At 61.5% G+C, this 15928-nt stretch overlaps 1 protein-coding gene across 8 annotated transcripts in view; it reads left to right on the top strand.

Moving 5' to 3' along the window:
• PDE9A (phosphodiesterase 9A) overlaps nucleotides 1-15928 on the top strand; it is an 86931-nt gene that overhangs the window by 56806 nt on the left and 14197 nt on the right. For all 8 annotated transcript variants that reach the window (XM_072807092.1, XM_072807089.1, XM_072807091.1 and 5 more), the window contains 4 exons: nucleotides 723-793; nucleotides 7282-7366; nucleotides 12791-12872; nucleotides 14509-14583. In XM_072807092.1, the coding sequence (XP_072663193.1) occupies nucleotides 723-793; nucleotides 7282-7366; nucleotides 12791-12872; nucleotides 14509-14583 (313 nt within the window). The remainder of the gene's footprint in view (nucleotides 1-722; nucleotides 794-7281; nucleotides 7367-12790; nucleotides 12873-14508; nucleotides 14584-15928) is intronic.

The following is a 15928-nucleotide window of genomic DNA, read 5'->3' on the forward strand; positions in this document are numbered from 1 at the left end:
TAAGCCAGTTCGGACAGGGTCCGGGAAGCAGTTACCTTCTACACTGCGAGTGGGCACTTTTTAGGGGGGGAGCTTGTATCGCCCAGATTTTTTTCTCCACTCACTCTTCTGGGATTCAGATTCAATCTGTGAGAATTGACACCATTTTTTCAATGGGCTTTAGAAGAAGTATTGCCGTGGAGATCCTGTGTAGACGTGGGGCTTCTTGCTGTTATGAGTTATCCTGCCAGTTCCAAAATAATGAATTGTACTGTGGCATCTCACTGCCCCGGGGCAGACGGGTGACCCACCCTTAAAGCCCAGGAGTGGCCGCAGTGAAGGAACTAGAGCCCGGAGAGGGCACGCTGGGGCCCCTGTAGGGTCTGTGCCCAGCAGGGCAGGGTGCCGGGACTGGGCCGTCCCTGTGGTGAGCGGAGGCCCCGGGGCGGCCGCCCAGAGCAGGTGCTCAGCGCCCAGGGGTGGAGAGGTAAACACACCCGCCTGCATGGTGCTGCTGTCCCTTCTATGGAAAATAGACCCTGGAGATCATTGGAGGCCGTGAGCTCCTTAAAAGCAACCCCTGGCGTCTGTGCCCCCCACAGGGGTGAGCCCACGGAGGGTGGGGTGCAGGGGGTGAGCCCACTGGGACGCCTCGCCCAGGGCAGGGGTGCCGTAGAGGTTTGCCAAGCCCACTGCACCTTGAGAATTTTAAATCACGACTTGACTTTTTTCCCCACGCCTAGAGCATTTAAGATCAACGAACTGAAAGCTGAAGTCGCAAATCACCTGGCCGTGCTAGAGAAGCGAGTCGAATGTGAGTGAGTTTTCCATTTCCTTCTTGCTTGTCTTTTAACTCCTGTTTAAATGAACCGCTTCGCCTGGTGGTGGGTGGCGAGGGGAGCGAGGGGAGGCTGGGGGGAAGCGTGAATGTCTTCTCTTTGTGAAATGCTTGGAAATGACCTTGGATGCTGACGGAGGCGCCAACGGCGAGCATCTGTTTTACTGTGAGAGTCGCTTGGTGACAGGTGACAGGTCAGGAGACCACCACGGCTCGGGCCACCGCACCTGCTCGGTAGGAGCACGTGGAAGCCTTGGGTGCAGGAGCCCCCACCCCCAGACCAGCCCCCTTGGGAGAGGAACTTGTGCTGAACGTCTTCGTGTTTCTTTTCCCATAAGCGAGGCAATCCCAGGCACTCGGTGTCTTCACGATTGGTTTCGGAATACGCCTGCCGAAGCATCGGCTCGTGACCAGTCTCCGCCAAGGCAACTGGAAAAACTTCCAGCAAGGCCGGGAGAGTCAGTTCGGGTCTTGACTCAGGGGCCAAACAGCTAAAACTGGGAGGGGGACAGCCTTAGTGTCTCACCCTCTGTGTCCTCGTCCGTAAAATAAGGAGCAACGCTCGATTCTCACGCCTCGTGATTCCCCATCCGACTCACACATCTTTGTCAATGCCAAGGCAAAGGGCAGCGAATTTATTAAGCTCAGGGATGACGAGACGAAATCCAAACCCGAGGCCGGCAGAGCCGTGGCATCCCCAGACGCCTCCTGGCTGATTCGTATTCACAGGACGTTCCGAATGTCACCTCCCATATCTTGTACGAATTGCCTGGATTTTTTTTTTCAAGAAGAATATTCAGGATCATGCAAAAACCCCATTCACCTTAATAACTGGAAGCATGACTTACATAGTCCTACTTCTCAGTAGGCTGACATTTAGAAAACCCATTTGGTATTCCGTCTTCAAAACCGATTTATTTTCCCCAGTGATGATGAAGAAGCCAGAAAGAGATTAAGTGACCTGCTCAAGCTCATCCAGCAAATTGGAAAAGTAAAGACTGGGACCAGCACTCGAGGTCTGGGTGGCGCCGCTCCAGCTGTGCAGGACCCCGGGCGCCTGGGAGGGCAGGGTAGAGGCCCACACGTGGCGGCTGTGGCTGCATTCAGCAGACAAGGGGCTTCTTCCTAAGGGATTTTGGGGAGCCCCCAGGGGGCTGGGAGGTCTCAGGAGCAGGGCTTGCTCACTGGCTATGCAACAGGGGCAAGGTCCCAAATCCCATGGAAAGCCGATGCCTTGAAGATACTGTACCTGAGCCCCAGGTGCCTGCTGTCTCCCCAGTACCCAGAGCTCTGTGCTCGGGCCCCCCAGCCCTCATGCTGTGGACATCGGGCTGCTCCCCTTAAACTGGCCACAGACCCAAAGTCTGGATGGAGCTTGGCCATGTGCCCACACCCTGGCTGCAGGGGAGGGCGGTAGTTGCCCGTGGCCGTCGTGACGGAGTACCACAATCTGGAGGGGTGTAAAGTAACAGAAGAGGATTGTCTCGCAGCACTAGAGGCCAGAAGTCCCAGACCAGGAGGTTGGGGGACAGGGGGGTGGGGGGCGGGTCCTTCTGGAGGCTCTGAGGGAGCATCTGCTCCTGCGTCTTCCAGCTGCCGGCGGCTCAGCATCCTTGGCTTGTGGCCACATGCCCCGGACCACCCCATCCTCACACGGCCCCTCCTCACGTCTCTATGTCTCCAGACCCCTCTGCCTGTCTCCTGGAAGGACCGTCTCATCCGGAGAGCCATAATCTGTTGTATCCACAGGAACCTTGCTCTAAGTAAGGTCACACTCACGGGTTCTGGGGGTCGGGATGTGAGCATATCCTTTTGGGGGACACAAGTCAACCCACCATAGAGCATGTTTGCAGTGGAAGCAAGCTCAGCTTCCCACCAAGCCCCAGAAAGTCAGGGATTGTCCAGACGCCGTGGGAAGGGGGTCGGCGAAAGGACACAAAGGGCATTTGCTGCTGATTCCCCATCTCCGTTACAGAAGCGCAGAGGCGCCCAGACGCACCCGGAGGCGGCAGGTGGCCGCCGGTCCAGCGCGCCAGCCTCTCCCCACCCCGCTTCTTCCCCAGAAGCCAGCCCCGTCTCCTGCGGCCACTTGCAAACAGGAGAGTCCAAGAGGCCATTAATGAATTTTCGAAACTCCTCCCGAATGTTGTGTGGACCTCAGCTGGCGAGGTTCCCAGCATCCGGCCACCAAGACGCTGCTCAGCGCAGGAGGGTTTTGACTTTGCCTTCGGGCGGTGTGTGCACTGAGGACTGCGGGGCCAGGCGCCCGTGACCTTCTCCCCTGCCAGGGCCCGCCCCGAATCCTCCTGAGCTCACTCGCTCCTCGGAGGGACAGCATCTCCCTGCACGCCCACGTGCACATCACAGGTCACGCGAACACACACGGGTCACCTGGAGAGTGCATTAGGCCCCTCCCCCGGGGCGCAGGTTCGGCCGCCTCTGCTGGGATCAGCTTGTTACTAACTGTGCTGGCCTCTGGCACCAGACACCCAGGCACAGCAGGAACGGGATCGGTGGGGCGTCCCACAGCCGGCATCCCCACCTCCTGGCTGCCCCGTCCTCGCGGGAGCACACCCACCAGGACTTGCGCATGATTCCGACAGGCTCTCAGCCATCCACCAGGCTTCCGGCCACCCCTCCCCAGTCTCCAAGGCCCCTGCGCCCCAGCACAGAGGGGCAGGCAGCCTCACCTGAGCCGAGCCCCAGCGGCGCGAGCTCCAAAAAGCCGCCCCAACACAGCGGTTCCTTAACCCCAAACGTGTGAGTGTCCAGGACACGGCAGGGACCTCGGATGGGGAAGCGAAGTCCAGAGGCCTGGACTCTCACACGCACACTCACATGCATGCACACACATTACACTGGCATGCTCGCACACGTAAGCGCGTGTGTGAACATGCAGAGACATGGGCATGCAGCTGCTTGCACATGTGTAAACACACACATGAAGATGTAGAGGCAGGCACACACATACGTGCACACCTCCCAGGCATGTGTGTGTAAGCACAGTGACTCATGCACATACGTGCACACCCTTGCTTTAGCTGGTATACATGAGCTGTTGTACGTGTCCTTGAGTTCCAGGAGGCGCGGCTAACCTGGCCGTCTGTACCCCACATTACGCTGGCTTGACTTGTTTTGAGTGGAATCTCCTGGGTTGTTTGTTTTGTTTTGTTTTTTTAACCTTCTCAAGCCTAATTCCTCTGAATCAGATATAAGCATCTGAATTTCTCTTAATTCACTCTAGAAGCTTTCCTTCCTTCTTACGTAAGCCGTTTTCCTTCATTAAAGGGAGTCTGAGGTCCTGCTTAGGTTAGAAATGATGTCATGGGCACGGGACACCCAGGTCCTCAGCCGCCTCCCAGCTGGAGATGAAACCCCAGGTTGGGGGGAGGGACTCCCTCCCTTGTTTGTGGGACGCGCCCAGGCCTGGACCAGAACCGAAAGGCCGGGACAGCTGGCCGGCGGGGCAGGGTTCAATGCCAGGACACACAAACAATCCGGGAGACTCGAGGCCGAAACCCAAGCTTTCCTCTGTGCCGCTCGGGACGTGTGGTTTATGCACATGCTTTGCCGGAGCCCTTGGAGGAAGTGTTGAGGTTGCGCGCTAGCCATGCGGGACTTGAACCGACTTCCTTAGCTCCGCCGCTGAAGGGGGGTCTTGGCGGCTGAGGCGGCCTCTCGGGAGAGCCCTGCGAGCCGGTGGGCAGGACGAGGGCAGAGCGGCCTCCCTGGCTGCGCTGTGGCCTCTGCCCCCTGAGGCCCCTTCCCCAGAGCCGGCACCCCTCCTCGAGAATCATCCCCAGAGGTTCTCCTTCAGGGTGACTTGCAGAGCCCTCCTGCGCCCCCATGACTCCTGAAGTCCTGGAGGGGACCCCCCAGGCTCGCGGGGGGTGCTCCTCGTGGGTGGTCTCCAGCAGCCCTCCAGCGCTCTAGTTCGGGGTTCTGCGCTGCACCCACCTGTTTAAAGCTTGCGGGTGGACGGTAGGGACCTGACACTCAGCCTCACTCGGGGCCGTTGCTGGGGTCTATGCAGGACTTCCCTGGGGTGGGCCCCGCTCCTGGGCCGGACCCTCTCCCTCCTGGGGGACGGGGGGCAGAGCGGGGCTGGCGCAGGCCAAAGGCGAGCCGTGGAACCTTCCGGAGGCGGCCTGGACAGGACGGGAGCGGCGGCCACGGGTGTGGGGTGCTCTGGCTCCTGCCCCCGGGCTCCCCCGCCTCAGGCCCGCCTCTAATCCTGTGACCGGCTTTTTCTCTCCACTGATTAATGCGCAACTTTGCGTCTCGTTACTCGCTATCAATTTCCTTGGCAACCAGGCTCTTCAGAAGCGTAGTCGTCATAGACCCTGAATCCCTGGGATCCGAACTAGCGATATTGTACTGTGTCACCCAAAAGGTTTACTTTGAACGTCAACCCCAGTAGACGGCCTGGAAATCTGACCTACGTGAACCAATATCGAATAATCGAACATGACGCCCCCACCGCAAGCCGTGAGCCAGGGGGCGGCTGCTAACCGGGGCGTGTCCCTAATGTCATGATAACGGTAAAAAAGCCACTAAGGAAACCCAGCAAGCAGCAGGATCCCCATTTTGTCTTTTAAAACCCCGGATGGACAGACGGCTGTTTGGCGTGCATGGAGGGCGGGGCGGCGGGAGAGAAACACCTGGAAAGATCCACACCGGTACATACGGAATAAATGGGTTGTTCTCTGGGCCGCTGGGACCACAGATAAATGTTAAAACATTCTTCTTTGAGGCGTTCTGTGTCTCCTCCATTGTCTACAACGATCAGATGTATTCGGGAGAAACGATGTTTAAAACGCAGTAAAGGCAACCGTGGACTTTGGCCGCCAGGACGCGGCCACCCTGTTTGGACTCTACGCTGCGTGTCTCTTGGCTTTGGGGATCAAAGTCTATCCCACGTATCCGGACTCCTCCAGAGCCGCCCGCTTTCCGGACGTTTCTGCCGTTCGCGTGTCAACAAAGCTGAGCTCCTTCCCAGGGACGCGGCCCCTGCCCCGCGCTGAGGACAGAGGACAGTGTCCCCGCGGCCAACAGCCGCCTGCGGTGTGGCCCGGGCTCGGCGCCCCGGGAGGTCCAGATGCAAACCAGACGGGGTGCGAGCCGCTGCGCTCTTCTCGGAGGAGGACCCGTGCCTTCCAGCCGCCTCCTAATGGGGTCTGCGAGGCAAGGAAGCGCAGAGAGCGTGTCGCCCCCAAAGGAGGCTGTGGGCTCTTGGTGAGGGAGCAGGCGTCCCCAACATCAGATTCCCTGCGCTGCTGCACCTGGCTGGTCCCAGCCCCTTGCACCGACGGCCCCACGCTCCGGTCCCGTGTCCTGGTGGAGGGGCCCCACACAACATCCCCCAGGGGGTCCAGAACCGAGTCGCCAGGACCACATCAGAGCTATCAGACCCTCCAGATTCCCATCACTTTGGGCAGAAAGAAGCAGTCTCTTCACGGAGCCCTGTCCCTGCCTGGGCCCTGGCCCTGGAGACGCTTACAGAACTGCCCTGGGGGCTCAGGGTTCAGGCAAGCACCTGCGGGGTGTTTCTCTCTCCCGACACTTGCCGTGGGAGGGGACTGTTTTTCCTTGAGAAAGCAAGCGTTCACGTTGTATTTTTAGGTATTCAGGCCATACTTGAGGGAAAGGGGAAGAGAGGAGCATCGTGGGTAGCATCTTTTTGCATAAAAATTGAGGTGTGGTTCCGGAGCATCAACAACAACAAAAAAAAAAAAAAAACAAAAAAAAAAACAAAAAACCGACTCTAACCTAAAAGCTTTTCCAAAGCCACTTGCTTCGTGGCCCTATTTCTCAGGCTCCGTGTGCACCTGCCAGAGTGAACGCCTTGAAGGTGAACACTCGCTGGGAGGCATGAGCTCCGGTGCGTTTTTTGGTCAACAGTAGCGTCTGGGGCTGCAGGAAGGTGAGCAAGCCCGGGCTCTGCTCCCCGTTGACCTGGCCAGTTTGCATTTCCCCGAAGTCCACAGCTTCCCCTGGTTAGGTGCTCCAGCGGGACCTTAACATTTTGAAGGGTTTATATTAACGTGAGTTCGTCGTTGCCAGGAAGGCTGGGGTTTTGCCCACTGAGCTTCTCATCGTGTTTTAACACACGGCGGCCACATTTCCTCCTTTTCTTCCTGGGATAAGAGATTTCTTTGTCCTCTGTCCTCCGCCGGTGCTTAGGGGCCTGGAGAGAGAGAGCGGGAAGTGGGTACAGGAAGCCTCAGCAGTGTGGGGAGGGAAGCAGGGGCTCGGCCCTGCAGAAACCGCATGGAGGGGTGCGGTGCTGCGTCTGGGCCCAGGACATGCCGGGGCCCTCGTCCCTGAGCCGCGAGCAGCCCTCGGCAGCGGGCACCGTGGCTGGAGCCAGAGCCAGGGTTTCTCGCAGGGCCGCCCCCGGTGACCAGCCTGGAGAGGGCTTCTGTGTGTTTCCATGGTAACCCCCTTGTTTCTCTTTGTCCCAGTGGAAGGCCTGAAAGTGGTGGAAATTGAGAAATGCAAGAGTGACATCAAGAAGATGCGAGAGGAGCTGGCAGCCAGAAGCAGCAGGTAAGGCCGGGCCTGGGAAGAGCTCCCCCGGACACAGGGCCCCGGGAGGGGGCTCTGGGCTCTGTTTTGGGACCCAGCCCTGGCTGGGGGGAGCATGGCACGGAGGCAGCCTGGCCCCGGGCTAGGATGTGCTTGTCAACGACACGGCCTTCCTAGCATAAGAGGGAGTGTCCGGCAGGTAGAGGCGAGGAGGATGGCTTCATGTCACGGGGGAACAATCCTCCCGCAGATCGAAGTGTTAGGATCAACTTATCCAGCTTGAGAGAAGTTGGCATCGATGCGTAAAGAAGGGGCCCCATAAGAGGGAAAGGGCTTTGGCTTGCGGTGTCCGGAGGCCGAGCTCCTGCGTGGACGGCCCCACAGCACGGAGCAGCAGGTCACGGGAGAGATGCCACAGGCCTCTGGCCATCTCGATGCCGAGATCACTTACTGTGCAGAATGAGGGGTGCTCCCCAGGGGAGCCGAAATCAGGGAAAAAGACTGGGGGCTTCGTTATGTGTCCCCTTCCCCACCAAAAGCAAGTGCTTGTACGAGCAGGCCCCTCCACCAGAACGGTGGTCACGGCACGCATTCGGGTTGACGGCGGAGAGGATGAGGGAGGAGCACGTGCATCGAGCGCTTGCAGGGGGAGGGGCTGACACCTGCTGCTGGCCGGATTCCCACCCCACCCGCAACCACCGCTACCCACCCAGGAGGACCCACGGGACAACGTGGCCTCCTCCCTCCCAGGACGGGGCACCGCCAGGCACCACTGAAGGCCCAGCCGGGTCTCAGCGGGGTTTGCTGGGGACCAACCTAGGAAGAGCCCTGCGCACGCCCAGCAGGTGGTCTCTGAAAGCTCACCTGCCAGTGAGATCATCCCCTGACTTAAAGCGTTGAGGGCAAGCAGCTCGGGGGGTGGGGGGAGGCTGGCTGCACCTGCAGGAGGTGAGGGGGGAGCTGTGGAGCTGCCCCTGCTGGGCTCAGAGGGCAGCCTGATTAGTAGGGCCTTACAGGGACCGCGCCACGTTTATGTCACACCCACTTGGCACCTGACGAGGATCTGGGAATGTCTCATCCCATTTGACTTGAGGACATCGGGGTGAAGGGGTCTGTGGAAACTCGCAGAAAACTGGGAGTGAGTGGTTCACCCCGGACATCCCCTGAGTGAGAGGCTTTTTAGGGGCTGGAGGCAGAGTCACTCGCGGGACCAGGGAAGAGCCCTGGGGTTGGCTGGAGCAGGCGGCTGGCAAGGAGGTCAGGCTGTGGTCACGGAGGCACCCCCGGGCGCCTCCCTCCTGTGGCCAGTCCCCACGCCCGAGTACGAGGAGCCAGCGAGCCAGGCCCGGCGCTTAGCCCGAGCCCATGGCCAGGGACCGCCCGTGGCCGCTGCTCTGAGGGCCTGGTGGCCCTGTGCCCGGGAGCCACCCTCTCCCCGGGGCCTGGCATGGGCAGACCGCTGGGCGGAGGATGGGCCTCCAGCCTCGCCAGCGTGACCGGCCTCCTCGGGCAGCTTCGGGGCAGGGGCTCCAACTGGAGCTTGTCTTCAGCCTGAGACAAAAGGCTCCGTGCACAGGCCTCAGTTCCCCCGTCTGCACAACGGGCCGAGGGGGTGTCTCTGGAGCGGGATGGTGCCCCCGAGGTCCCCTCCCGCCTCTGTGGGCATCACCTCCTCAGAAACGTGCTGCGCCCACAGAGCCCACGGAGCACCTGCAGGAGGCATTTCTAGAAAGCGGCCTTTGGTCCCTCCTCAGATGGCCAAGTCCTGCCGCCCACCCAGAGCAGCGGGGGGCGGGGGTGAGTCGCAGGCCCTGCCCTGGCCGGTCCCCACCTGGCGGCGTCCCAGGCTCCCTGTGGCTCCCCCGTGGAAGGGGGCGTGTGCCGTCCCTGCTGCCACCTCTCGGGCCACAGGCGGAGAGAACTCGCTTGGTCCAGGTCGTACTGGTTTCCTGCCGCCGCCCCAACAGCACCACGTTCCGGGCGCCTGAACCACCACCAACGTGCTCCGTCTCGGTTCTGATGGCCAGAGGTCAGAGGCCACGCTGTCCACAAGGCCACGCTCCCCCCGACGGCTCCAGGGAGGGTCTATCATCTCAGCCTCACTCCGAAGCTTCTGGAGGTTGTCAGCAGGCCCTGGGGCTCCCGGCCGGCCCCGGCACGACTACAGCCCCCGGCTTCACGCGGCCCGCTCCCCGTGAAGCCTCACCCCGTTGAAGGAGCCCAACGTCCGCCTGTAAAAGGACACCAGTCCTCTTGGATGCGGGCCCACGCCCCCGCAGGATGGCCACATCTGAAGTAACGACGCCCGTGATGACCCTGTTTCCAAAGGTCCCAGGGGCTAGGACTCCCCTTCTCACCTTTGGGGGGCGTAAGTCGAACAGCCCACGTGGACGCACCCGATTTTAGAGCGCACGGGGAGAGGCCCACCCGGCGAGCCGAGCGGCGACGCGTGACCCGCGGGCGCCCACCTGGCCGCGTGGGCTGAGCCGAGGCGCCCGGGCTCCGCCGAGGACTGGGAGCCCTTCCTCGCCGCCCAGAAAGTACATTTTTAGAGCTCACAATGCCATGATCCAAAGCGAAGACTTCCCGGTGCCCTAACTGCTTGCAGAGGCGATATTCTCAGCAGACGGTTTTCACAGCATCCCACGTAGGTGAGAGACGGGTAAATGTGACTCTTCAGTCAAAACCAGAGTGGGGTAAAAATTTCGAACGTTGCTGATACATTTAGGAGAAAGAAACCCGGCGGCCTGGGCTCGGGTCTAACCCACAGCCACGCCGGCCACCCCGGAGCCTGGTGCAGGAGACCGGCGGCCCTTCCGTGACCCCCACAAACAGCCCTTCGCTTCGCTTTACGCAGAAATGAACTCCGATGGCCAAGGATACGCCGCGTGCGCGCCCCAACACAGACGTGTTGTCCGGAGGGGTCCACCAGAGTCCTTTCGGCGTCCCTGGCCCACGGGGACACACGGGCACCCCTGGCAGCCCCATCGAGCCGCTGGGTGGTGCTGAGCCTCTCCGGGAGGATGCACGGAACCAGGGCGGCAGCCCCGTACCCACCCGGAAGGCCGACGAGCCTGAAGTCCTGCCCCACGTGGGCCCCCACGCGAGACCACCCCACAGGGCCTCCTGGCAGTGGGAGCAGCAGCCGAGGGGGGGTCGCAGGCAGCCTCCCAGCGCCCCCCGAACAGGCTGCGCTCCTCTGAGACACACGCCCAGGGGTTCTCCGCCGCCCTCCTGCTCCCCCCAGGGCCGGGCCTCGCTGGGCGCACCGGGAGCTGGCCACCGTCCCCGGCGGGGAGGGCTCGGGGTCTGTGGTCTCCACGTTCATCCCAAATGGCCTTGTCCACCGGATGAGCCACAGGGAAGGGGGGGGCTGGGAGCCCAGGAAATGAAAGCAAACATAAGCCCCAAATAGAATGAAAAGAAAAGGCGCCGTGCCAGCTGCTCTGTCGCTGGAAGATGCCGTTCCCGTGGCAACGGGGCACGGAGGGAGCTGTCAGGGCCGCCCGGCCCAGGTAGGGGGGTGGGGGTGCTGACGAGGGTCACAGGGCACCCGGCGGACGCCCCGGACCCTGCGATTCCAGCAGGTGAACCGTCTAGCTTTGTGCCCGCGTCCCCGGGCAATGCGCACGGCTCTGCACGCGGCGCGGCGGGTGTGCGTGTCTGCAGGGGAGGGGCTGAGCGCAGGGAGGGGGCGAGGGCGACCGTGGGGTCTCCTCTCTCAAGCGCGCGACACTGCTCACGAACGTGCGGGGCACGACTCCTCCTTTACAGGGCGGCAGTGGGGGTCACCCGGCTGGTCCCCGTCCGCGGCGCGTTGGTCGCCGTTTTGCTGGACCCGCATTAAAAATCCCCCCACCCCCGCCCACGGAGCCCGATGCGGCACCTCGTTGAGGGGAGGGAGAGCGGGACCCCGAAGGCTAAGCGGGAGGCTCCTTTTCTCAGGAAGGAAACAGACTTGGTATTACTCCGAGTTTGCCAGCGGCCTGGCCCCTGCCCGGGGAAAACCTCCAGACGGGCCGGACGCCGGGGCGCCCCCACCTGAGATCTGGACACCAAGGTGCCCGGTGTGCTGCTGGGCGTGGAGCCCTCCTTTTGGAAAGAAGCACTGTGCTGCGACCTTTCTTCGCTTGCAACACTGTGAGCAACAAACGAATCAAGATCTGGACCAACATCCAGCTGCTGTGCTTTCCCGGGAGGCCACGGTCCACGCTCACCTCAACCCACCCGATGCCTTCCTTTCTCCTCGAACCTTGGTAGATTTTTCTTGGTCCATGCAGCGTGCAGCGCATCTTTCCCCCCTTTCCCCTGAAACTCCTTACTCTGCGTGACACCCATCATCATCTTACAACGATCGGCCGTCCCCTTGATACCACAATGGTTTAGAGGATGTCCCGTCCTGCAACATTTAGGCGGCTTCGGTTCGACGTGTTCTGATAACAGCAGATGACGTTGCAGCAAATGGACCGATTTGCTCGCATCTGATTCTTTTCTTGAAATAAATTCCCCGGCGTAGACGCCACAGGCTTAGAGGATATGGATTTCTCCTTGGCTCCCGAGAGGTGGGACTTGACCCACAAAGTTGGTAACGTGTGAGGATAGGGAGCTCGTCCACTTCCGGGGAGGTAGGGTCCCATGCGCATCAGCCCCCCACATGCCGCCAGGTCAGCAGCCCCCCCACCCCCGGATGCTGGAAGGCACGTTCCCTCCAAAGCACCACTGGCGCCGTTGGTTCTGTCCTTATGGGGCAATTCCTCGAGACTAACAAGGGAAGGAAAACAGAGTCAGGAGTCAGGTAGCAACGTTCACCCCTCAAAGGTAGGTACCCGGGGAAACTGGAAAGGTCCTAGGAGTCCGCGGTGGGAGCCTGGATCAGCCACCCCGGGAGCACCGCCGAGGGACGTGCCTTGTACCGAAGCTGCAGGCAGGAGCGTTCGCCGTATGCTAGGTTGGGGGGGGAGGGTAGCAAAAGAGTAAGTTTGGTACAATTCCATTTTTGTCCAAAAAAAAAAGCACAAGGCACTGTCCCTGGGTGTCCGCGCCTAGGAACGTTCTGGAAGGATACCCCACACTTAACAGAAGGTATTTCCAGGGTGTGAGATTGAAAGAAGTAGGTAACGTGGGGGCTTGCTTTCTTCTTTTTTAACTTTGCCCACTTCCTTCTTGTTTGAATTTTTTTTTTAGCAGTGTTTTACTTGCATCCTGGAAAGGTTTTTAGGAATGAGAGCCCCACCGTCACCGTCACAGGCGCAGGCAGGGTCCCTGGGGGGTGAGCAATGAGAGGTCACCGGCTTGACGACTTATTCTCCCGTAACAAATAAGAGAGGTGGCCCGTGGGGCGGGGGTTTGGTTTGGGCGTCTGGGGTGCTGCTCGGAGGAGGGGCCCCCGCGGGCACCACGTCCGACGCGGCCGAACCAGAACTAATCCCGACTGTTCCCCTTCAGGACCAGCTGTCCCTGCAAGTACAGTTTAGTGGATAACAACAGGAGGTTGACGCCTCGGCGTGATGTCCCCACGTATCCCAAGGTAAGAGCGAGTTCTGGCCAGCGGGGCGGCGGGGAGGGGGGTGCGGAGAGAGCAGGGCTGTGCGCCCCCAGCCCAGCCGACGTCCAGAATGAAAGGTGTCCATCGTCCACTGCAGTTGCTTATAGGAAACCAAACAGGAGCGCCTGGGTGAGCGTCCGACTCTCGATCTCAGCTCAGGTCTCGATCTCAGGGATTGAGCCCCGCGTGGGGCTCTGCGCTCAGCTCGGAATCTGCTTGAGACTCTCTCCCTCCGCTCCTCCTCCTGCTCTCTCGCTCGCTCTAAAATAATAATAATAATAATAATAAGTAAATGTAAAACCAAACAAACCAAAAGACCCCAGGGAAGATGACCTCTCATCCCGGAGCACCGTGCGGGTCTTACATGTGGGACCACAGCCCATGTCCTATGACACTTTGACCATCCCCCCATCCACACATACCCCCATCCACACCCCGACTTTGACCGTCCCCCCATCCACACCCCGACTTTGACCATCCCCCCATCCACACCCCGACTTTGACCATCCCCCCATCCACACCCTCACTTTGACCATCCCCCCATCCACACACCTGCTTTGACCATCCCCCCATCCACACCCCAACTTTGACCGTCCCCCCATCCACACCCCCACTTTGACCGTCCCCCCATTCACACCCCAACTTTGACCGTCCCCCCATCCACACCCTGACTTTGACCGTCCCCCCATCCACACACCCGCTTTGACCATCCCCCCATCCACACCCCGACTTTGACCGTCCCCCCATCCACACACCTGCTTTGACCATCCCCCCATCCACACCCCGACTTTGACCGTCCCCCCATCCACACCCCCACTTTGACCGTCCCCCCATCCACACCCCAACTTTGACCGTCCCCCCATCCACACCCCCACTTTGACCGTCCCCCATCCACACCCCCACTTAGACCGTCCCCCCATCCACACCCTGACTTTGACCGTCCCCCATCCACACCCCGACTTTGACCATCCCCCCATCCACACCCCCACTTTGACCATCCCCCATCCACACACCCGCTTTGACCGTCCCCCATCCACACCCCGACTTTGGCCATCCCCCCATCCACACCCCCACTTTGACCATCCCCCCATCCACACACCCGCTTTGACCATCGCCCCATCCACACCCCGACTTTGACCGTCCCCCCATCCACACACCCGCTTTGACCATCCCCCCATCCACACCCCCATTTTGACCGTCCCCCCATCTACACACCCACTTTGACCGTCCCCCCCGTCCACACCCCAGCAAGCTGCACCGCGTTAGCCTGGGCCCAAGACAGAAGCGCCGAGAGCTCTGGGCCGGTGTGGGCCTTCAGGCCAGGTTACTTCTCTTCCCTTGACTTCGCTGACACTAGTGCTCCCCCCCGTCGGGGCGGGAGGTGGCTCGCAGGCCGGTGGAGCCCCGCGGAGCACAGCGCTGTGGGCGGGAGCGAGTCAGGCTCCACGAGCCCCGGGACCCCACCGGCCACTGCGGGCTGTCAGCGCCCGAGGTCAGCCCGGCGCAGAACCCGTGGCGTGGTGGCCCTGGAGTGTGAGCGCGGGTGTCCTTGACACGGGGGCCCGAGGACGTGCGGCAGCCTTGCCCCGGCGCCCCTGACCGGCCTCTGTGCTTTCAGTACCTGCTCTCTCCAGAGACCATAGACGCCCTCCGGAAGCCCACCTTTGACGTCTGGCTCTGGGAGCCCAACGAGGTGAGTGAGGAGACCCGGAGCCAGCGACACGGGGACCTGCCGGGGCCTTGCCTCCGCTCTGGCCCGGAGACAGGGCCCGGGAAGGGGGAGTCGGGGCGGAGGCACGGGCGGTCAAGGGCAGGGAGGCCGGCCCCCCACACCCCTCCGCACACCCTCTGGGGCCGGCGAAAGGAGAGAGCCCGGGGGGTGCTGTCCGCAGCCAGGGGACTGGGGGCGCAGGACCCCCACCACAAGACCGTCCTTCCAGTTTCCCCTTTGGCTGAGAAAACACTAAAATGGACATTTTGGGGTTCGTTCAGTATAATCTAGTAATACAAGTTGTACCTCTCCCTTCCTGAACCCCAAGAAAGCAAAAGTCCCTCATCACGGCCCTGAGACCCACCAAATCACGACTTCTCCAGCTTTCCAGTAGCACAGACGTGCAGCAAGGGCACCTGGCCCCCAGGAAGCTCCCCGCAGGTTGCAGCCACTGGCTGGCACGCCGGGGCCTGGGGTCTCTGAAGTCCCCGACTCTCCTGCTTCCGCTCCGGCACAGGAGAAGCCCCAGCCCCACCTCCGCCCCCCTGTGTGCTCTGTGTGACCATCCCAGGGGCGGTCCCATAGCAAACGCCAGGCCAGACGACACGTGTGCCCCAAATCCTCCAGCGCCCCAGGAGCGTGCAGGACTGGAGCGTGGGTTCGGCCGGGCAGGAGGCCAGTGCGCAGCGGCCGTGACCCGGGGGGTGGGAGGCCACGTGGCCAGGAGAAACACCGGTTAGGTCCTTGAAGACAACTATTAGGACCAGGTGTGAACGGGGGGCCCAGGCTGGGCAAGGCCCGTCCACCGGCGAGTGGACGCAGCGGCCCGGCTCAGCACGCAGGCTCCTGCTTCTGGAAGGTGGACGGACGCCTCTCGGAGAGCCGCCCTCCTGGAAATCGTTCTGGCTTCAGCGCGGCGGGAATAGGAGCAAAGCCGGAGCCCCGACGGCAAAGCACCTTCGTGGAGATGGACACCCGCTGCCAGCGATCCCGCCGGGCCTGGGCTCCTGGTGGCCCGGGAGGGCGCCGGGGACAGGTCGGGGGGGTCCCGCAGCCCCGAGGGGAGGGCCGGCTGCCCGTTGCGTCAGGGCCGGGGCAAAAGAGCCAGCAGCTCCCGGCGGTGGGCTCGGCCTCTGGGTGGGCTCCCAGCACATCTCAGGGCAGCGCATTCTGCTCGGCGGTTCCGGGGTTTCCAGAAACATCCCACCTGCAGGCGGCCAGAAACCAGAGATGCCCAAAGACGGGAGCCCTCACCTCTGGCAAATCTGGAGACGCCATGGATCTTGACTGTGGGCCGTGAAGACCCCGCAAAACTGCGTCTGGCCGC

Source organism: Canis lupus, chromosome 30 (assembly GCF_048164855.1).
Source record: "Canis lupus baileyi chromosome 30, mCanLup2.hap1, whole genome shotgun sequence".
Taxonomy (NCBI): Eukaryota; Metazoa; Chordata; class Mammalia; order Carnivora; family Canidae; genus Canis; species Canis lupus.